Raw genomic sequence first — 23,743 nt, forward strand, 5'->3', positions numbered from 1 at the left:
TTAAGCACCATTTTCATCCTGGTAAAGAAAACTTAAGGAAAAGTTTAAATTTGTGTTTGTTAAATTTTAAAGTTGCCTTCACAAATTAGAAAAAAAAGTTAAATTCTTCCTTGTAGTTGATCAGACAAGCACTCAGAAATTCAAAGTTTGAACAGAATGAATATTTATTATACATTAGCGGGTCTTAAGCAAGTGTTGAGGTTTATTGGTTGATACTTTGAAAACCTAGAGAACTTTCAGCAGACTACCCTCCAACCCCTCATTTTTCCATAGATAATTTAAATTTGTCCTAAGACTCCTATTAAGGCAAGATAGCGCTTCCCTGATGGCGCAGCAGTGTAGAATCCACATGCAGTGCAGGAGCCGCAGAAGATGCGAGTTCCACCCCTGGGTCAGGAAGATCCCCTGGAGGAGGAAATGGCAACCTACTGCAGTATTTTTGCCCGAAAAATCGCATGGACAGGGGAGCCTGGCGGGTTGCAATCCATGGGGTCGCACAGAGTCAGACACGACTGAGCATGCATGCGCAGACTTCACCTTTTAAAATGAAAATACATCAACAGAATTGAACACAATATTAGTTGAATTTCATCTTCTAGAATACCCAAACATCCTTTTGGGGTTACCCATATAAGAATCCTCCTGCCATTGCAGGAAATGCCAAAAGAGACAGGTTCAATCCCTGGGTCAGTAAGATGCCCTGGAGTAGGAAATGGCAACCCACTTCAGTATTGGCTGGAATATTTCATGGGCAGAGGAAACTGGCGAGCTATAGTCCATGGGATTGCAAAAAGTCAGGCACAGCTGAGGGACTGTGCGTATACACATATAAGTGTGTAATGCCCTTGCCCTGCAAAAGTCTAGAAATGCTAACCCCTGATAATTCAAGAATAAAAGCTGTGGGAGAAAGAATTTAATATAATTTTAATAACACCGACTCAGAATTCAATGCAAAATTATTTTTATAATCAGGAATTCAACTCACCTCATTGTAAATCATTATAAATAGTACTTTAAGGGGCTAAAGTATTTAATACAACTCTAAAAAATTAACTACATGATCATCTTCTGCTTATAAGATCAAATATTTTGTGCTAGTCTGAGAATGATAGAAAATTGCAACAACAAAAAAGTTTAGTTTCTGTGCTTTAAACAAATATTGCTTGTAAGTATTTGTATTGCAAATGAACTATTTACCAAATGTTAATAATCTATTATGTCTTGTTTTTTAAAGTGAATGAATTTTTAGCTTTTGAGGGTCCCATCTTGTTGGATATGAGAATTAAACATCTAATCAAAACAAATCAGTTAAGTCAAGCAACTGCTCTAGCAAAGCTGTGTTCTGACCATCCAGAGATTGGTACAAAAGGTAGTTTTAAGCAAACTTACCTTGTCTGTCTTTGTACATCATCACCAAATGAAAAGTTAATCGAAGAGGTGAGTATGTTTTCTTTTGTTAGTAGTTATTTTTTAAGTAAAGCTAATAATTTTTAATTATATTAGAATGTCTTTGACTTCCTTTTCTCTTAAATCGTGAAGAGCCATTGTTATCAGTGCTAAATTTTTGATGTGCTCTTAGATAGTGATTGTAAGCAGCTTTCAGGATTCTGTGTAAACATTTCACCTGGCTTCTACTTTAAATAAGTTGGCTCTTTTTTATCAGAAAGACGGTGGTAGCTTAATTTAGCTAGCATTTTATATTAGTGTTTGGGCTTTAATTTCAGTTTTACCTGACTTCACAATACTTGCAGATTTTATTTTAACTAAGTAACTTTAAAAAATTTATATGTCTTCCCCCTAATAATACTCTCTCTCTCTTCCTCTGATATTTCTCTATATCTGTCTATCTATATATATATTTATTTGCATAGTTTAAATTTGCATATTTAGTTTTTCTTTGTAAGACCAGTGATTGTGTTTTTTTCACTTCTAGTTGGCAGAAAGCATAGTATTCATGTATTTGTGTATTTTATACTACAGATTTCTAAAAGTAGAATCGTAATCCAAATGGAATTTTGCATCTTAGAGGACTCGTAATTCCAAAATGAAGTTGAAGACTGGGTAGGAGAATTGAAAGTTGTTGATCAAAAAAGCAGAATATGTATATAAAGAGAATAGATAAAACTATAATACATTGGACAGTGATGTGTATATATGTCTTATATCTCTAATATAAGTATCCTTTGATTCTAGAGCGGTAGCGAATGGAGAACAAAGGGATTGTGGGACAGATTTTAGGATATGCAAAGGGAAAAGCTGAAATAAGAGAGAGAGGGGACGATTAACAGAGGTGCACGATCCCCTGAGTAGATGGAGACTGCAGTCAGAATCCAGAACAAAGATAACCTCTGACAGAAAGCTAAATGCCCACATGAGGTTAAAGGTTGGAATTATAATGGTGATTGTATGATTTTTCTTGAGAATAGAAAATAAAGAGGAAGATGATAGCGTTGGACCAAGATGAGAAGCCTGTTGTGTATGTTTTGGATAATGAGGATCCTGGGAAGAGTGATGCAGTTTCTAGACCAGATGAAGTAGAGCCAAGGGCTCTGGCTTAGGAGATATCATTAGTTTGGATATTAGCTATTTTTCTCTTTAGTGTTTCTCTTTTATCTCAGGTAATGGCTTTTTCATTGCTGTAATAGGAGCTAAATAGAGGATTGAAATTTTCTTATTAGTCAAGAATAACTCTGTAGACAACTTCATTGGCAGATGTATAAAGTTTCTTGAGATACAGCTTTTGAAATGTGTGTGACATTTTTTAGTCCTTAAATAGTTATTATGATATTGCATTCTATGTATTTTTCAGCTTCATTTAAGTTTTCATTATCAGTTCAGTCCCAACCCTTATTTAAGTCTGTCCGTCTGCTCATCCTTCCTTCAGCAGATTTTTATTAAGTAAATGAAAGGTGTCCTCTAAACACCAAGAGGGTTGTAAGTGAGTAAAGGACGGACCCTTAGACGCGTACCTTCTGGCAGGAAAGTATCTAAAGATAGGGTGGTTACATTAACTTTTAAAGTCCTGTTTGAAGTTGAAGACTATGAATCTGTTATCTCCAGGAAAGTCTCTATTTCTAGCTATCCTGAATAATCAAAAAAATCTTGCAGTATTGAACCTAAATTCCCTCTTGGTTTAATTGTCCGGAGTTAAGTAACAGCAGCCCACTCTGCTGTGGGAGCTCCTCGGGAAAATTCTCTCTGAGGCCCCTGGGTGTCTCTGATGTCATGGGAAGTTGTTTTTCCCTTCTCATTTTAAGCAGGTGAAACTAAGATACTCCATGTTCTTTAAGCAGAGTACACAGAATCAGTTTCCCCACCAGAAGCGAACCTAGATCAATACTGTAGAACAGAACAGGATATGTGTAAGTCTGACAACGCTCCTTGTTAGGAATCTCTTTTCACTTAGAGATTGTTTGACTATTCTTTTATTTTTCTATTACAAACATATTGATTGTTCCAAGTGAAGTAAATTCTGTCATCCCTTCTGCCCCAAGGAAAGTAATCACTTTGGAGCAACTGCCCAGACATTGCCCCATTCAGAGGAGGCATGCGCGCTCCCTCACATGGCCCACTGCAAACATTTCCCTTACCTACCTGGTTCTTGTAAACACTTGAGGTTTCTACCCATTCTTTAGAGTAGGTGGCAGTAGATATTAGAGTCAGCCATGACCTGGACCTTTAGTCTTTATCCGTGAGCCTGTGAGCAAGGGCTGACTGTTTCTCAGGACCCTTGCACTGTGACGGAAATAACAGCTAGCCCTGGTGGATGGCCGAGGAGCGAGGCTGAGAGACCAGTGTTTATCTGGCTTCTCTATAAGGGCTGGGCTTTGGCCTAGGTTCTTGGTGTCAGTATAAAAATGAAGTTAGCAGTGTTTATTTTATATTCAGTATTTCTCCTGGTTTTGTTGTCAAAATAAACATGAAAGTAAAATCTCCTTTGTCTCTGTTATTTCCCATCTGACCCAAGTAATCATTAAATGTGAAATTTTTTATTTCTAATATTTTTACATATAAACATTCTTTAAACATACACACATCCTGGCTGATAGGGACTTTTCCTGCTCTTAGTATGGACATCTTTCCATGTCATTTCTTATAAATCAACCTCATTCTTTCTCATGGCTGCATAATTCCATAGTATAGATTTTTAATTAATATTTTAGTCAAACTAGAGGACATTTAAATTGTTGCCTGGTACTTATTGATACATCCTTTCATTCTTCTTGGGGGTACACTGGTGAGGTAAATTTCTATAAGTAGAATTGCTGAATCAAAGAACCTACACATCTTAAATCGGGCCATGCTACCATCCCCCCCAAAAAAAGGTTATGAGTTATGCTCCCATAAACAGTTACGAAATTTTTTATTCCCTAACACTATAGATTATTTGTCTTTTAAATCTAGCCCAAGATGTTGCTACTCTGAGAGTTAAAAAAAAAAGTAGCTAATTATTTTAGTGTGACAGGTTTACGATTTAAGTCCTTTTCTGAATGGAGGAAAGCAATTTTATTTTGATAAGCAAAAAGCTTCTCCTGAAATGTATTCAAGCCCATACATTTTAAAAGTGCACTTGGTAAATGTATGTAAAATATGAAGTGTTCTATATTTTTTTAATATCTGGCAGAAGGCTATATTAAAACATAAAAGTCATTATTTGCACTTTTGAAATGATTTTTACACTTTACAAAGGGATTTAGCAAAGGGATGGTGCTAATTGACTTCCAGTGTTTTATTCATATTTTTAAATTTTCTAGTGTTAAATTTTTGCTCATTTTTTCAAAGCAATACAGAATAGATATCTGTAATATATAAATAGTCCCTATATTGGTAGTATATTGATAATCCTTACTTTATGCTGCCTTGGATTATAAAATATAGTTCTTGCTCATTGATGGCTAAAGTTGACCTATGTTTCACTTGCACAGTTTTAATTCAGCCATTGATTAGGTTTCAGTTTCTCTATAGTGTCCTATTTTTTTTTTTCAAGTGGGGTATCTATATTAGGGAAATGAGTAGTGCTTAGTAAAAATTGCTTCCTTAGCATACCAATAAAAAGTGAAATATAATTGAATATAGCAGATGTTTCAGTTAGTATGTTGTATATTTGTGGATTTATAGGAGCTACCTTTGTTGGTTTTGTATTTTAGATAGATATAAATATATGTTTTATTATTAAGTGTAAGCTAATATAGGTAATATCATTGGAAAAACTAATTTCTTATATATAATGTACATATTTTGCATTATTTAAGCATTCAGTAAGAACACCTTAGGTTTTTAAAAAACATGAAAATTTGATTCAAAATAAATTAGACTTGCGTGATGTAAGAATTTTTTAAAACTTGAACTTGTAAAATCAGCATTGATCAATGAAGACCCTCAGTGCGCTTATGTAATATGCTTATGTAGAAGTCTAGAAGAAGCACAGACTTTGAAGCTAGATCTGGTTTGAAATCTTGACTCTGCTAATTAAGCATGCAGCTTTGAGCAAGTAACTTAATTCTCTGCGTCTTGTCTCTAAAAAGAAACAGTCGTGTGTACCAGGCAGGCCACTGCGCTGGGTTAGCAATGCTTCTGAAGAAATGGACACGAATGAATAGTAGAGTAGCTGCTCTTTGTTGTTATTACTGACGTCTTACGTGTAAAATGTTTCTAATGCCTGTCTAGTAGAAAAATTAAGATTAATAATTACATACATGTATAAAATGTCTAACAATACATTTAACTTATTGTAGGTATTTGAAAATATTAATTGTATAAATATATATTGTTCAGCCCTTTTTGTGTTTGTTTACGTAGGGTTCTTTATAGATAAAGATCTGTACAAAAGAGGCAGACACAGGAATAATGGAAAACGTACTGTGCCAGAGAGTTCCAGGATTTGGGTTTTAGTCATAACTCTTACACTAACTTCCTGTTTACTTTAAGGAGTGATTGTTGTTAAACACATAGATTCAGAGTTGGGCCTTAGTGTTTCCTAGCTCGATTTAATATGTAAAATGGAACTTCTGAATCTGTCCCCTTGCAGTCTTTATCCTTGTTGTCAAAGATCAAACCTCAGGATTACCACATTTCCATTCAGACACTTGTTTAATTCTAAACACCTTACATTTTTACACACACACACACACACACACACACTTTTCCTGTACTCAAAAATTAATGAGGAGGCACAGAGATTAACAGGGAGATGTATAGTTAGCTCTGTGATACATGGGTGCTAATGGTTTGTATCGATCTTCAATTTTTTTTGCCATTTGACAGTTGTACCATGTTAATTCTGTGGAACACCAGTGATCTGTGATTGTGTGCTCTTTGTCACATCTTTATCTTAAAGCAAATCCTTATAGAGATCATAGGTACATTATGATTGTTTATTGTAGTAAATCATTGTAGTAGAGATAATAAATTTTAATTTTTTAAAAATAAGCAATAGATGTAAGTGCATAATTAAATGAAGCAAGTTGCCTTCATCTAGGTTATACTTATGCATGCATGACTTGACAAGCTTTGAGATGGAATGAATATATATGAAAAGAAAAATAATGGAGATTTATAGAAAACTGAGGTGAGCTTCATTTAAAAGTGGTATAGCTACATAAAATGTTTCATGTTTTATTTTATTCCCTGCAATGAATAGACACTTTGTTTCTTAGTCTATATCCAGTAAATGTTTCTGTCTTTTTGTTCATTCTAATGCTTTTTAAATTACTGGATAAACGGAAAAAAATACAAGTAGCAGCTTTTCTTTTTCAGTATTATAGACCTGATTTAATGGGTAGGCGTTGCTTGTAATTAGCATTAGTTATTTACATATAAATGAATACTTATAAAGGTTTTGAAGATCATTGGTTCTCTGACTTGAAGAAAGATTATTTCTTTAAACAGTAGCCCAGTCATGACAAATTATAAATTGATAATGTATGAGTTAATGAGGTTTTACCATAGAAAATGATCTGTACATACCTAATAAAAATTGTAAAGTATATTACTATATATTCTAACCTAAAACCATTTTATGGCATATTTCTGTATCCTTTCTCTGTAGATTTCAGAAGTTGATTGCAAAGATGCCCTAGAAATGATCTGTAACTTAGAATCTGAGGGTGACGAAAAAAGTGCTCTTGTCTTATGTACTGCATTTTTATCACGTCAGCTTCAACAGGGAGATATGTACTGTGCTTGGTGAGTTGATTTTCTTTTGAAAAGAGAAGGTTTTTAAGTAAGATTACAGATAGGTTGTGCAGATAGCTTAAGAACATATTTTTAAAAATCTTTTTAGTGTTACCAAGACAAAAAAGCTTATTTTCAGATACTGTATGCTGTGTAAACTGATTATCAAGTAGTTCATATTATAACTTAAAAATTTTTTTCTGTTAAGAGACCACACAATTCCTCAGTATACCAGTAATGATCATATAATGATCAGTTATGACTAGGAAAATTTTAAATGTTGGAAGATGAAAGAAGGGCTTATTTTATTTAATACTACAATAAAAATGTTTTCAGATATGGAAGCCACCTTTAATGTATGTATTGTTCCTTTGCATATTGCACACTTTTTGCTGTTAATGCATAACTAGGTGCTAGTCATTTACGTGTAGAAATATAGTTCATTTACCCACTTACGAGGTGTCATTCTATTAATACTTCACTAAATTCTTCAATACACATTTCTTCATATGGTACATTCCCTAGTGTGCAAACCTGTTATATATATCGTCCTTTGGGAGGATACAGATAGCAGGGATAATTACTTGAGTTAAGTCAGAAAACTTAAGATCAGCTGTCTTAAGTTAGTGTTAGCTCACACTGACAATTTATCTGGTCAGTCAACTGTATTGTTAGTCTTCAGTGTTGTATCGTGGAAACACAAAAGAAAATTTAGTGTACAGCATTCTGAAATTTAAGAATATTTACCTGAACTGTGAGGGTGAGCTCATGGTAGGAAGTGGCAGTACAGAATTGAGTTGAGATAGAAAAGTCAACTCGAAAGCCTGTAAGTAGTTCAGCTGGGGAGTTAAAGTTTCCTGTGGATATGGGGTGAGGTGAAAGAAATGTTTGAAGAGGCTGATAGATAGGGTCAGTGATAATGATGTGTTAAATTAGAAGGGCAGTGAACCAAAAAGAATGTTAATTATCCTTTTCATGTATTAACTTTCAAGTTTCAGGAGAGATCAAAGTGGGGAAGTCTTAGAAAAAACTAAAGAGGTGAAAGTGGTCAAGACTAGAGAGACAGATTTTGAAGTCCTCAATATGCAGGTTAAAATCCAGTAGATGAGCAAGTTACTCAAGTGGATGGTGAAAAGGGCAAAGCTTCCAGGACTGGAAACTGAGGAGCTAATTGGAAAGGCCTATATGGAGAATACTTGAAACAGCAAAGATTTGTGTGGAAGTTAACTGTGGAGGACAGAGAGAAATAGGATGATAGGTAAAAGGGTAGAAAATTTCTCAGTTCAGTAGGGTTATTTTCTATGAGAAATACAGTGTGATTGCATTTGGAATAAATTTCAAAGTTTATTTTTCAAAGTCTTTTATTTTTTTCCACTGCGGTAGCACAGAGCAGTTGTTTTCTTCTGGGTTCTATGTCATCATAGATTCTTAACATTATCTAATAATAAATTATTAGAAGATAAAAATTAAATGCTTTTTAAAAATCATTTTGCCATTGATGCATTTTATATATACACATATTTTGCATTTCTTATTACTTTTAAAGTTCAGATGTGTGTGTATCTTGTTTAAATGTCGGGTATGTATCTTATTTAAATGTCAGGTGGTTTCCTAGTAAAAGGGTGAGTGCTTCTTTGAGATTGAAAAATCTTAATATTAAGTGATAAATCATATCTTGATTTTATTTAATAAGTCTCTAGAAAATTGAGGGTCTTTTTCTTTTAAACGTCATTCCACATATAGCATTAGAATCTGAAACTAGTTTTAATTTCAAATGTAATTACTAGACAAAGTTCATGATTTTACATTGCACCTCCAACTTACTTTTTTTTTTTCTTTTTAGGGAACTCACTCTCTTTTGGAGTAAATTACAGCAGAGAGTAGAACCATCTATTCAAGTGTACCTAGAAAGATGTCGTCAACTTTCTTTGTTAACCAAGACAGTATATCACATTTTCTTCCTGATTAAAGTTATTAATTCAGAGGTAAGAATGATCAAGGTATCTTAATTTCAGATGTGTAAATTACACATTTAATATGTGGACTTCCAGTGACTTTTATTTCAATTAATGCTTTGAATATTGATTTTATTAGTCCTTAATTTTACTTGATACAGAGAAACTTAAAAATGCAAATGATAGCCAGGGGCTTGCTCTTAGCCTGAAGACAAGCACTGTATACATAATACTCATATTTTATCATTCCACAGTTTTTCTTCTAGGTGTTAACACTGTTTTGATAATTTGGTTCTATGTAAATTTAGAAAGTGTAAAAAGAAATATAGCTTCCTTTGTTTGCTGTCTGGCAGATTATAGTATCTAAGATTCCTTCTTCTACAAAAGACCCAGAAATACTTGATGAAATAAAACATTGTTCTTAGTGGTTAGCAGCTTAATTACAAGAATAGTGGGGAATTCCCTAGACTTAAAAAGAAGAGGAACCTCAAAACTGGAGTAGAAACTGAGCTGAGGCTAGGGTTCTCCTAACCTGCTGGGGAGTGGGGTGTTAGTACTTGGAGCAGCTTAGGGGTTTGAAGTTTTATATCCACACAGGGATAAGATAAGATACAGCATCTTGGGCCCTTTTTAAGTTGGGGATTTAGAACTGAGTTCCATGTCCCCCACTTCCTTTCCACTAACTTGTAAAGTACTATAATTTCATTGCAAAGTGAACTAGAAAAATATTACTTGAACACAGATGATGGTTGGAAACCTTGTCCAACTGGACTGTGGGTCAGAGAAGGAAAATGTTTTTCCTAATAAATTGTAACCATAGGTCTGCCTTCACACAGATTTAGGGTCCACATTTACCCTACACTATAACCAGGAATCCCCACATCAAGTGGGTGTCAGGGAAGAAGACCTTTTCCTCTCCTTTTCCTTCTTAGTTATGTTGGCTCTTCTAAGAATTAAACAGACATGGGGCAGATTAACAGGAGAACACCAAGCAAAAGTTTAATAACATATATACTTGGGAGAGGCCCAAGAAAACTAAGTAGCTTGCCAAAATGGCCAAAATCTTCACCTTAATTACCGCTCTCAGTTAAAGACAAAGAGAGAATGTTGGGAGTGGCAGTTTGGGCCTTCGGAGCAAAAGCAGGGAGTTCACATGGAAATGGAAAAGCAAATGCTTGTTGGGTCCTGAAGAAACAAGGAGACATGGTAGACTCTGATCTCCAGGCCCTAGAGAGTTTCCTCCACCGTGCCCAACCCATGTTCTTTGCAGATATGTCTGGAAATAGCTCTGTTACAGGAGCAGGCCCTTTTTCTAAATTCTTTTAGTCAATAAAGAGGAGTTTTGGGGGGTAACAAGAAAAACCTCCTTAGTCTTCTGTTTTTTAAAAATAATCAGCCTAAAATAATCCTCCTGTCAAAGAGACACATTTTGGGGTAGTGGAGTTTGCTCCCCTACCTAAGTAATATTTAAAAAGGTAAGGGTGAAGTCCTGGGCTGGTAAATGCCTGGGATCCCTGGCAGAAGCAAATGAAGAACTACTTTGGAGGGACATACCTTCAATACATGATTTCTTTGATAAAGCTCTTCTCAAGATAGGTTCACCATCCAGCTTTATAATGAAAGTGTCAGCCATGGGCAGTTTTTGCAGAGACAGCTAACAGTAGGATTAAACTTTTTAAAGGATAAAAAGTATAAATAACATATATTTAAAGACATAAATAAGTTAACCATCACTATCTATTAAGCATACAAAACAATCCAACGTGAATGAATTTCAGTAGACAAAACGATGGAATCATTTGCTTGATTCTTTAAATACAGTCTGATAAATCTATTAGATACATATATTTAAAGATATAAAATAAGGAATGAAAGTGTGAAAAAGAGAGGTCCTATAAAATGACCAAGCAGATTTTAAAGAGAGTCAAAAGAACTTTTAGAAATACAAAAACATAATCATAGACATGAAAACACTTAACAGATGGATTAAACAGTAGATGAGACAAAATTCTAAAGGGCAGTGATAATAGAGATTGCATATGTGTTTCCGTTCATTTACTAGCAAAAATCAGAATCCAGCTTTTACAAAACTAATTTCTTTTGTTATAGTAATCCTTATAGGAATGCATTTGGTTTCCACTTTAAAAGTACACAAAGACAGCTTCCAAAGGTGCTACCACTGCATGGGATGGGATGCCAAACAGGTCTTAGGGATCCTTGAAAGCTAGGATGTAGCATGACATGAAGTATTTGTATGTATAATTTTGGGTTTGAAAGTAGGGACCAAAAGACATTCTAACTGTCTTTGATCTTTTAAGATCTGTATTTGGTCAGTAACTATTACATGTATCTTTTGCTTTTTTTTTCCTCCTGAAATAATTTCTCTTCATTTTCAGGAGTAAAGAACAGGAATGAGCAGTAGAGGAAAGAACAGGAATGTTTATCTGGTGTGCCCCTTTCCCCTCTGTACCTCAGAGCTCCAGGAGTTGTTGAGAATTGTTGCCCAGCTGCTGACATAATGACTTAGAATAATTATTTCCTTCTTAAACTGTAATTGAGATCTGTAAAGGAAATGGGGCGGATAACTTGGTTCATCATTTGATTTATTTTTTCCTAGACGCCTGCAGTCAAAGAGTTGGAAATATAAAGCCCTACCTTTAAGGATCTCATATTTGCCGAGACCCATTGCCAGTTGCTTTGTAATACGTCTTTCTTGACTAGTGGGATATCGGGACTGCTGAGCCGGGAAAAGCACGAGGCTCGGCACACTCCCTGGTGCAGAGTAGGCGCTGAGGGAGGGAAGGAGAGGCCCTCACCCGCTCACCTGTGAGTAGGCGCTGAGCGAAGGAAGGAGAGGCCCTAACCCGCTTACCTGTGAGTAGGCGCTGAGTGAAGGAAGGAGAGGGCCTAACCCGCTTACCTGTGAGTAGGCGCTGAGGGAAGGAAGGAGAGGCCCTAACCCGCTTACCTGTGAGTAGGCTCTGAGTGAAGGAAGAGGATGCCCTAACCCGCTTACCTGTGAGTAGGCGCTGAGGGAAGGATGGAGAGGCCCTCACCCGCTTACTTGTGAGTAGGCTCTGAGCGAGGGAAGGAGAGGCCCTCACCCGCTTACCTGTGAGTAGGCGCTGAGGGAAGGAAGGAGAGGCCCTCACCCGCTTACCTGTGAGTAGGCGCTGAGCGAAGGAAGGAGAGGCCCTCACCCGCTTACCTGTGAGTAGGCGCTGAGCGGAGGAAGGAGAGGCCCTAACCCGCTTACCTGTGAGTAGGCGCTGAGGGAAGGAAGGAGAGGCCCTCACCCGCTTACCTGTGAGTAGGAGCTGAGTGAAGGAAGAGGAGGCCCTAACCCGCTTACCTGTTAGACTCGCAAGTGGTGTTGGCCAGACACAGTTCCTAGTAACCGAAGAGTCATGAAACACAGCATGAAGAAAAGGCAGTTTTCTCCTCCATTCGCTCCTCACGACGTGCCTCTGAGCGCCACGTGTGTGATTTTTTCCCACACTAAGCACTCCTGATTCTCCAGACGCCAGTTCAGTGCTCTGTAATTTAACTCAGTTCTGACGCTGTCCACCTAGCTCTCTCTTAACTCAGCTCTAAAGATAGTTGTCATATAACCAGTTCATGAAATGAATAATACCCGTAAACTTAATCTTCAGTCACACATACACAGACCGACAAAAAACTCACAAGAACAAAAATTTTGACATTGTTTTGCTGGCCTTCTTTGTTAAGGTTTCAGGCTGATTTACAACATTAAGATGGCCAGTCCAGTTTCTCAGCCTGTCTCACTCGCTGTCCTCTTGGCCCACAAATCTAAGCTTCCCTTTTAGTGAAATATTTTGTTTCCTTCTTAACCTGTGAAAATACAAATCCTCTCAGCTCTTTTGAACTTCTTTTGACTTCCTTGCCCTTTGGTCTAAAGCACATATATTTCATTCCCCTGAATGTGGCCACATCTTGTGACTGGCTTATTTCTCATTTATTTGTTGTCTTTTAGCCTCTTAAAACCCATTTTTATCTCTTCATATATTTTTCAAATGACTCTTACCTTTGTTACTGCTATATTATCATAATAGTTCAAGATGCTAATTCAAAAGGATAAAAGGTTTGTTGTGTCTCCTGCTACTCCTAATTCTCAGGATGTTCCAGTCATAAGGTAGGTGATTTGGCATTCAATTTTGGGCTTCCCTTGTGGCTCAGCTGGTAGAGAATCCTCCTACAATGCAGGAGACCTGGGTTCAATCCCTGGGTTGCGAAGCTCCGCTAGAGAAGGGAAAGGCTACCCAACTCCAGTATCCTGGCCTGGAGAATTCCATGGGGTCACAAAGAGTGGGACATGACTGAGCGACTTTCACTTCATTTCACTTCACTTCACCTTATGATTGAATTAGGATTCCCAGTATTTAAAAAAGACTTTATTCTCAAATATGAGAATCTCTTTTCATTGCTAATGAGTTAGGGATTATGGGGACATTCTCAGTTTTGTAACTAAACTAAGAGGGTTGTTGTTTCAGAAGGATTGTAAATACAAACTTAGGAAATGAAATTTGTGATAAAGTTAACGACATTTCTTAATCACTTACTATGTGCAAAAGATGATACTTTAGATGCATGGTATCTATTAATGTTCACAACAGTTTCATTAAGTTTAAGTGTTGTTTTGATCTCTTATTTTATATTGTGATGTGAAAGATCAGAGAAGTTAAATAGCATCCAAGTTTGTCTGGCCATTACATGATTTTATACTCATGTCTTAGCTACCAGCGTTTATGTTTTCTCTGCTATTCTCTGCAGCTCATTTCACACACACACACAGCCACAGTGCTTGGGAGGGGTTATTTTCATAGATGGGCTATTGCAAAATTTGAGAAAACAAACCTCAGTTTTAAAATTACTAAATTTACAAATCTGCGTTGATGAGTGTAAATTAAGGTAACATTTCTTGCTTGCTTCTTCACAGACTGAAGGAGCTGGACTTTCCACTTGTATAGAGTTATGCGTAAAAGCTCTTCGCCTGGAATCTACAGAAAATACTGAAGTGAAAATATCTATCTGCAAGACCATTTCATGCTTGTTGCCTGATGATCTGGAAGTTAAGCGTGCTTGTCAACTGAGTGAATTTCTTATTGAGCCTACAGTAGATGCATATTATGCTGTGGAAATGTTGTATAACCAGCCAGACCAGAAATATGATGAAGAGAATCTTCCAATACCAAATTCCCTACGCTGTGAGCTCTTACTTGTACTGAAAACTCAGTGGCCCTTTGATCCAGAATTCTGGGATTGGAAAACTTTAAAACGACAGTGTCTTGCATTGATGGGAGAAGAAGCATCCATCGTGTCTTCAATAGATGAATTAAATGACAGTGAGGTTTATGAGAAAGTAGCAGACTACCAGGAAGAGAGTAAAGACACTTCTGTGAATGGTGGAATTGGTGCTAATTCTGGCCTCCTTAGAGACATTTGTGATGAAAAGCAGAAAAAGAGAGAGATAAAACAGTTGAGAGAGAGGGGGTTTATATCGGCTCGGTTCAGGAATTGGCAGGCCTACATGCAGTACTGTGTGCTGTGTGACAAGGAATTCCTCGGCCACCGAATCGTGCGGCACGCTCAGAAACATTACAAGGACGGGGTTTACAGTTGCCCCATTTGTGCAAAGAGCTTTAACTCTAAAGAGACCTTCGTCCCTCATGTCACGTTGCATGTTAAACAGTCAAGTAAAGAGAGACTGGCAGCTATGAAACCATTAAGAAGGTTGGGAAGGCCTCCTAAGATCACAACTACCAACGAGAATCAGAAGACAAATGCTGTGGCCAAGCAGGAGCAGCGGCCGATCAAGAAGAACAGTCTCTATTCCGCAGACTTCATAGTGTTCAACGACAACGACGGCTCAGATGATGAAACTGATGACAGAGACAAGTCTTACGAGCCAGAGGCGGCCCCAGTCCAGAAACCAGTACCTGTGAACGAGTTCAACTGCCCTGTCACATGTTGTAAAAAGGGCTTTAAGTACTTTAAAAATTTAATTGCTCACGTAAAGGGACATAAGGATAATGAAGATGCCAAGCGCTTTCTTGAAATGCAGAGCAGAAAAGTCATCTGCCAGTACTGCAGGCGGCATTTTGTAAGCGTCGCCCACCTGAATGACCACCTACAGATGCACTGTGGCAGCAGGCCGTACATCTGTATACAGATGAAGTGCAGGGCCGGCTTCAACAGCTACGCGGAGCTCTTAACCCACCGCAAGGAGCACCCGGTCTTCAGGGCGAAGTGCATGTTTCCTCGATGTGGCCGGGTTTTCTCAGAAGCTTATTTACTGTATGACCATGAAGCACAGCATTATAACACCTACACATGTAAGTTCACAGGTTGTGGTAAAGTTTACCGTTCTCAGAGTGAGCTTGAAAAGCATCTGGAAGATCACAATACTCCTGAAAAAGTGCTGCCTCCTGAAGACCAACTTAATTCAGCCAGAGATTCTGTTCAGCCTTCCAGAGTGAGTCAGAGTGCAGAAGGGAACTCTGAGAAAGAAAGATCCATGCTTCCTTCAGAAAATAGTGTTGAAAACACCATCCCAGCTGATAGAAGTGATGCTTGGGATAAAAGCAAGGCAGAATCACCTGTGACCAAACAAGACCAGATTTCTGCTTTGGAGCTCGGGCAGACTGATGGAGCACTGCCAAATGGTTTAGGAAACACGGCTACCACTCCTCTGCTTCAGGCCAGTGAAGTAGCCGTGTCCATTAAGGTGTCCCTCAATCAGGGGATCGAGGGGAACTTTGGAAAGCAAGAAAACTCAACTGTGGAAAGCACTGGTGAATCACTGGTCACAAACTTACATACACCAGTTGAAAATGCTTGTAATGATTTGTGTCATACAGATTTCCAGGAGAGAAAGGAACAGGATTGTTTTAATGAAACCCACGTTACTCAGAATTCTTTAGTGGCCTCAGAAGCCCTCAAGATGGACGGCATGACCACACAAAACTTAGAAAGACAAGTGAGCAACCTGATGACCTTTTCTGTGCAAAACCAGGCAGGGTTTCAAAACAGTTTACCAACTCCCAAGTTTGAATGTGGAGGTAACCTTAAAACATCATCCAGTCTTTATAATTTACCTCTGAAGACGCTGGAAAGTATCACATTTGTTCCACCACAGCCCAGCGTCAGTAATTCTTTAGGAACTCCATCAGTGCCTCCAAAAGCACCAGTTCAGAAATTCAGTTGCCAGGTTGAGGGATGTACTCGAACTTATAACTCTTCACAGAGTATTGGGAAACACATGAAGACAGCACACCCCGACCAGTATGCAGCATTCAAAATGCAACGCAAAAGCAAAAGGGGTCAGAAAGCTAACAATTTAAATACACCAAATAATGGAAAGTTTGTTTATTTTTTGCCATCGCAGGTGAGCAGCTCTAGTAACGCATTTTTTACACCACAGACCAAAGCCAGCGGGACTCCTGCTTGTTCTGATCAGTTGCAGCATGTCGCATCATCCATTTTCCCAGCTCATTTAGCAAGGGTGTCAACCCCACTGTTGCCCTCGGTGGAAAGTGTCATAAATCCAAATATACCTTCTCAGGATAAGAATGAACAGGGTGGTGGTCTGTTATGTTCCCAGATGGAGAATTTATCTAGCACCACCTTGCCAGCACAAATGGAAGACCTAACCAAAACGGTTTTGCCTTTGAATATTGACAGCGGCTCAGACCCTTTTCTTCCGTTACCTGCAGAAAGCAGCTCCGTGTCTCTCTTCCCTTCACCAGCAGACAGTGGGACTAACTCCGTTTTCTCCCAACTGGAAAATAATACAAATCATTTTTCTTCGCAGATCGAAGGAAACACCAGTTCCTCCTTTCTAAAGGGAGGGAATGGTGAGAATGCAGTTTTTCCTTCACAAGTCAGTGTTGCAAATGACCTCAGTGGCACTGGCGCCCAACAGCCTGGACCGGAAAAAGTGAAGAAAGACCGCGGGCGGGGCCCAAATGGGAAAGAGAGAAAACCCAAGCACAACAAAAGGGCTAAATGGCCGGCGATCATCAGAGATGGGAAATTTATCTGCAGCAGGTGTTACAGGGCTTTCACCAACCCCAGATCTCTGGGTGGACACTTGTCTAAGCGATCTTACTGTAAACCACTGGATGGGGCAGAAATTGCTCAAGAACTTCTACAGAATAATGGGCAGCCTTCTCTTCTTGCCAGCATGATTCTCTCTACAAATGCAGTAAACTTGCAGCAGCCACAACAGTCTACATTCAGTCCAGAAGCATGTTTTAAAGATCCATCATTCCTGCAACTTCTTGCTGCTGAAAACCGCTCCTCAACATTTTTACCAAATACATTTCCTCGGACTGGTGTGACTAGCTTTAATACAAGTGTTAGTCAGGAGGGGAACGAAATCATCAAGCAGGCTTTGGAAACGGCTGGCATCCCCAGTACGTTTGAGGGCGCCGATGCGCTCCCTCACGTCCCCACAGGCTGTGTCTCCGACGCAGCACAGGTGAACGCGACAGTGATGCCAAACCCACCTGTGCCAGCCCTGCTGCAGACCGTGTGCCACCCGAGCCCCCTGCTGACAGGCCAGAACGGGACCCCAAGCCCCAAAGCTTCCTCCATGGAGGAGTGCGGCAGCTTGCCTGTTTTCCCAACAAACGACTTACTGCTGAAGACTGTTGAAAATGGTTTGTGTTCTGGTTCATTCCCTAATTCTAGCGGGCCATCACAAAATTTTACTGGTAGCAGTTCACGTGTTTCAGTTATAAGTGGTCCTCAGAACACAAGGTCTAGTCATTTAAATAAGAAAGGAAACAGTGCTTCTAAGAGAAGAAAGAAAGTTACTCCTCCACTAATTGCCCCTAATACTCCCCAAAACTTGGTAACAAGTGACTTGACAGCAATGGGACTTATAGCAAAGAGCACTGAGATACCAACTACTAACCTTCATTCCACTGTAATTCCCAATTGTGAACCTCAGGGTTTGGTGGAAAATCTAACACAGAAATTAAATAATGTTGACAATCAGTTGTTTATGACTGATGTGAAAGAAAACTTCAAAACCAGTCTTGAGTCCCATACAGTGTTAGCTCCTTTAACATTAAAAACTGAAAATGGTGATTCCCAAATGATGGCTTTGAATTCATGCACACCTTCAATAAATTCTGATTTGCAGATCTCTGAAGACAATGTCATACAAAACTTTGAAAAGACTCTTGAAATTATTAAAAGTGCTATGAATTCTCAAATACTTGAGGTAAAAAATGGATCTCAGGGTATTGGTGAAACATCACAGAATGCTCAAATAAATTATAACATTCAGCTTCCTTCAGTAAACACTGTACAAAATAACAAGTTATCTGAGTCATCTCAGTTTCCCTCCTTCATAGGTGTCATGCCAACAAAAAGTAGCATTCCTCAGTCTGAAGTATTACATAAGGAGGATCAAATGCAGGAGATTTTAGAAGGCTTACAGAAATTAAAATTAGAAAATGACCTGTCCACTCCAGCACCCCAGTGTGTGCTGATAAATACATCAGTGACACTGACTCCCACCCCTGTGAAATCAATTGCAAATGTCACAGTGGTTCAGCCAGTTTCTGAAATTATAAGCAACATTCAGTTTAATGACAGAGTTAATAAGCCCTTTGTGTGTCAAAACCAAGGGTGTAATTACAGTGCTATGACAAAAGATGCACTGTTTAAGCACTACGGGAAAATTCATCAGTACACTCCAGAGATGATTCTTGAAATTAAGAAGAATCAGCTGAAATTTGCTCCATTTAAATGTGTAGTACCTACATGTACAAAGACATTTACAAGAAACTCTAATCTTCGGGCACACTGTCAGTTGGTACATCATTTTACAACAGAAGAAATGGTCAAATTAAAAATAAAAAGACCTTATGGAAGAAAATCTCAGAGTGAAAATTCATCAGCCCCACGAATTACACAAGTGAAAAGACAGCTAGCTCTGACAGAGGAAAATAAAAGGGAGCCCCAGCCTGCTCTAGGGTTAGGGGTGATGAAAGAAAACGCCCTCAGTAGTATAGCGGTGATCCCAGAAAAACAACTTCTAGAAAAAAAAAGTCCTGAAAAAACAGAAAGTTCTTCTCAAGTGATTGCAATTACTTCAGAACAATGTAATACAAATCCTCTCACAAATGTGCAAACCAAAGGACGGAAAGTTAGGAGACACAAAAAGGAAAAGGAGGAGAGGAAACGCAAGAAGCCAGTTTCTCAGTCTCCTGAGTTTCCCACGAGATACAGTCCCTACCGACCTTACCGCTGTGTCCATCAGGGTTGCTTTGCTGCTTTCACGATACAGCAGAACTTAATTCTGCATTACCAGGCTGTGCACAAATCAGATCTGCCTGCATTTTCTGCAGAGGTTGAAGAAGAGAGTGAAGCTGGTAAAGAGAGTGAAGACATTGAGACGAAACAAACTGTGAAAGAATTTCGATGTCAGGTGAGTGACTGTTCCCGTATTTTCCAAGCAATTACTGGCCTAATACAACACTACATGAAGCTTCACGAGATGTCGCCTGAAGAAATTGAAAGTATGACCGCTTCTGTGGATGTTGGGAAATTTCCATGTGATCAGTCAGAGTGTAAATCTTCATTTACAACATATTTGAACTATGTTGTTCATCTTGAGGCAGATCATGGAATCGGGGCCAGGGGAAGTAAAACTGAAGAAGACGGCATATACAAATGTGACTGTGAAGGCTGTGACCGAATATATGCAACCCGGTCTAATCTCCTCCGACACATCTTTAATAAGCATAATGACAAACATAAAGCTCATCTCATCCGGCCACGAAGATTAACACCTGGTCAGGAAAACATATCAAGCAAAGCAAACCAAGAAAAGACAAAGTCTAAACACCGGGGGACAAAATACAGATCTGGAAGGGAAGGAGTCAAAATGCCTAAGACCAAACGAAAGAAAAAAAATAATTTGGAAAACAAGACTGCAAAGATTGTGCAGATTGAAGAAAATAAGCCTTACTCTCTGAAACGTGGAAAGCATGTATATTCTATAAAGGCTAGAAATGATGCCTTGTCTGAATGTACGAGCAGATTTGTTACCCAGTATCCATGTATGATAAAGGGGTGTACATCAGTTGTTACAAGTGAAAGCAATATAATCAGACATTATAAATGCCATAAGTTATCTAAGGCATTTACATCACAACACCGCAATCTCCTCATTGTCTTCAAACGGTGTTGCAGCTCACAATTAAAGGAAACTTCTGAGCAAGAAGTTGAAAAGACTGGTGTGAAGGATTCTGACACAGGTGTATCAGAGAGCAATGATAATGCAAGAACAGCTGTAGTTCCACAGAAGGAAGTTGTGAAAAATGAAAAAGATGAAGTGGATGAACTAACAGAATTATTTATTACCAAATTAATAAATGAAGACAACACAAGTACGGAGGCCCAGCCTCAGACCTCTTCAAACGTAAGTAATGATTTTAAGGAAAATAACCCCTGCCAGTCAGAAAAACAAAAAACAAGCAATTTGAAGAGAGTTAATAAAGAAAAAAATGTCTCCCAAAATAAAAAGAGAAAAGTTGAAAAGGCCGAACCAGCCCCAGCAGCTGAATTAGGTGGTACACACAAGGAAGAAGAGACTGCTGTCGCCATTCAGACCACTGAGGAGCACCCTGCATCTTTTGACTGGAGCTCATTTAAACCAATGGGGTTTGAGGTGTCCTTTCTCAAGTTCCTGGAGGAGTCTGCAGTGAAACAGAAGAAAAATACCGACAAAGATCATCCCAATAGTGGGAGTAAAAAAGGATCTCATTCAAATTCAAGGAAAAATGTCGACAAGACTGCCGTGACTAGTGGAAATCATATATGTTCTTGTAAAGAAAGTGAAACTTTTGTACAGTTTGCCAATCCAACACAGCTTCAGTGCAGTGAGAATGTAAAAATTGTTCTAGACAAGACTCTGAAAGATTGCACTGAGCTTGTCTTAAAGCAGCTTCAGGAAATGAAACCTACCGTCAGTCTGAAAAAACTTGAAGTACATTCAAATGATCCAGATGTGTCTGTTATGAAAGACATCAGTATGGGCAAAGCCACAGGGAGAGGGCAGTACTGATAACTGATGTGCTATAAATACATTATTTACAGTTTTATTTTAAATAGGAAGCCATCAAGCATGCTAAAATTGTGAAACTTTTTCGTTATTTTTTGTTGTTGCTGACATGAATTAACCTGGCCAAAAAAGAAAAAAAAAAAAAAACATGGCATTTTGTCATGTAAAACTTTTTTTTATCCCTATGGGACTTGAGGAACAGAATCCATACTTCAGTTACTGTAAATAGTTGAGCTAAACCTCAAATTTCTATCAGCCAGTTGCCCTTTTCATGAACTAAACTGAGTTATCTGTGTGATTGATTTGTCTCACCAGGTCACTGCTCATGTGTAACAGTACTCTTTGTTTGTAGATACCTTTTTTTGTATATATTTATTATTGTAAATCATTTGCTGCCACCAGCAGTGTGTAAGTCTAAACTATTAAATGACACATTTATATTTGGAATTTTAATTTTTAACCAAGTGATCAAGTTTTTAAAACTGTTCTTTTATTGTTTTAAGAATTTTTTGAACTAAAAACTAGAAACTCTGCCATAGTTCATTGATTTTTTTACATAAAACATTTATTTACAAGATGATCTCCAAAAAAAATTTACTTTTCACAAAGTAGGCACATTATATCAACAACTTGCTCTGCTTTGTAAATTTACCTTCCAGGATTTTTTGGGTGGTATACATGTGAAATTAAAGCAGATTCTTTAGGAATTTCCTATAGCTACATTTTTTTTTTCAAAGCTTTTAATTGGATATAGTTACTATGATTCCATGAAATATAATGGAAATGTGAATAAAGGATTTCCTACATCAAAGATTTTAAACATTTCGTATTTAAAAAAAAAATCCTTTGTGAATGTGATAGAAACAGTAGTGTGGAGCAGTGTAAATATTTGAGGTGGTGATTTGTGAAGTAGCCCAGTATTGCCTTAAATAAAATCACATTTCATTTCTTGTTTTATACATGTGATCTTATAAAGGTTTTGTTCCCCCCCTCCCCCATTTTCTGAGATTTATAGATTGGTGTATAGCTTTAAACTGTATAAACTTTTGTGGAAAGATTTTTTTAAACATTTTTATAAATCTTAAAATTGGTATCATCAAAGTGAGCCCATCTTGTGTTTATAAAATGCAAGAGTTCCTTAAACATTTATAATTACATAGATAAAACACTTTCTATAAGGAAGTTGGATGTTTTGATTTTACTGTTTATAGATGTTAGATTGTACAGATTTGTCTGTATTTTCCTGCCATATCTAATGATACTTTTTTCATTAGATTGGTCTTCCAGAGCAGTATTAGTTGTTATAATTGATTATTTTGATTATTCAGTATATAGTTAGCTCTTATAGTTTAGCTTTATTCACCATATTTATACTGTGGATTTACGGCCAGAGATAGAGGTTATTTCAGGAGAGTTTATGAACCTTCCTTTGAAGTCCAACTAAAATCAGTACTGGAAACAAAAGAAAACATCCTTTCAAATTTACTTTTGTTTCTGTTTGCCATGAATAGTAGCATTGATTTTTTACTTTGTTTGTTATAAACCAGTTACATTCACAATATTATTTGCCTGAGATATTGATGATATTGTGATATGAAAATGTGTATATTCCCTGTGCAACATCAGACTTGCAGGAAAAATGAAGCACTTAATATTAACTGAAATTGCTGGTACTCTGAATAAATAAGCATGGTCAAGGAGTGAATTATTTTCTTTTGGGAAATATTTTTTTAAGTTTTATTATTAAAGTATTATAGTTTTATTTTTAGGGCCGAATGGGGTATATGGAATAGTTGGTTTCACCTCCTTAAGGTTTATTACCAATATGCATAAAACTTGACACATTAAAATCTCTACCCTTTGGTAAGCCCACTGTTATTTATTAAAATAAAAATTGTTCTTATGGGTGATTAATACATGGTTTTTTTTTCTAAATTAATAGTAACTTAACTTTGAATAATTTTAATATTAAATTTTTGTCAACATTGAATGTTTCCTACAGTTTTCTTAGAAGTTGACCTAACTCTTAAAGGTAGGAATTTGGCAAACTGCTCTATAGTACGGCAGCAGATAGGTTTATTTCTGATGAATGTAGTGATGAGCCTGTTAAGGGAAAATGCCAATGTATTGGGGCTTTTCTTTTGCTTATTAGCTTAAGAAAATTAACCACTAGACGTTTCTGTAATTGTTCTCCTACGTGTCGGCGGAGGGGGGGGGGGGAGATTTGCCAACATTGAGTTAATTTTTTTTATATTCCAGGTACTGTATGCTAAAAGTAATTATGGAATAGTGGGCTTTTTAGCATGGAACAGAAAAATCAAATTATGGTATAAAATAAATGATGAATTTATAGAACAACAGCATGTTGGTAAAATTTGATACGGAATGTAATGCCTAAGTATTAAAAAAGAATCAAAAAGTATATATTTTTCTTGGTATACTTTTCCTCAATCCCTTTGAGATACTTTCTTCCCACAGTGTAAATTTGCCTAAGGTTTCATCATTTGAAAAGTGG

General features: G+C 37.5%; 1 protein-coding gene across 2 annotated transcripts in view; it reads left to right on the forward strand.

The window, feature by feature from the left end:
- The window catches only part of ZNF292 (zinc finger protein 292), a 93,016-nt gene extending 69,366 nt beyond the window's left edge, over positions 1-23,650 (forward strand). Inside the window, exons 6-9 of one of the 2 annotated variants that reach the window (XM_043438920.1) lie at positions 1,235-1,437; positions 7,049-7,185; positions 9,017-9,158; positions 14,086-23,650. In XM_043438920.1, the coding sequence (XP_043294855.1) occupies positions 1,235-1,437; positions 7,049-7,185; positions 9,017-9,158; positions 14,086-21,231 (7,628 nt within the window). In that variant the 3' untranslated portion in view covers positions 21,232-23,650. Of the gene's footprint in view, positions 1-1,234; positions 1,438-6,549; positions 6,569-7,048; positions 7,186-9,016; positions 9,159-14,085 lie in introns of those variants that run through there. The other variant, XM_043438921.1, reaches the window with a different exon arrangement.
- The last annotated feature ends 93 nt before the right edge of the window (positions 23,651-23,743 follow it).

Source organism: Cervus canadensis, chromosome 20 (assembly GCF_019320065.1).
Source record: "Cervus canadensis isolate Bull #8, Minnesota chromosome 20, ASM1932006v1, whole genome shotgun sequence".
In the NCBI taxonomy this organism is placed as follows: Eukaryota; Metazoa; Chordata; class Mammalia; order Artiodactyla; family Cervidae; genus Cervus; species Cervus canadensis.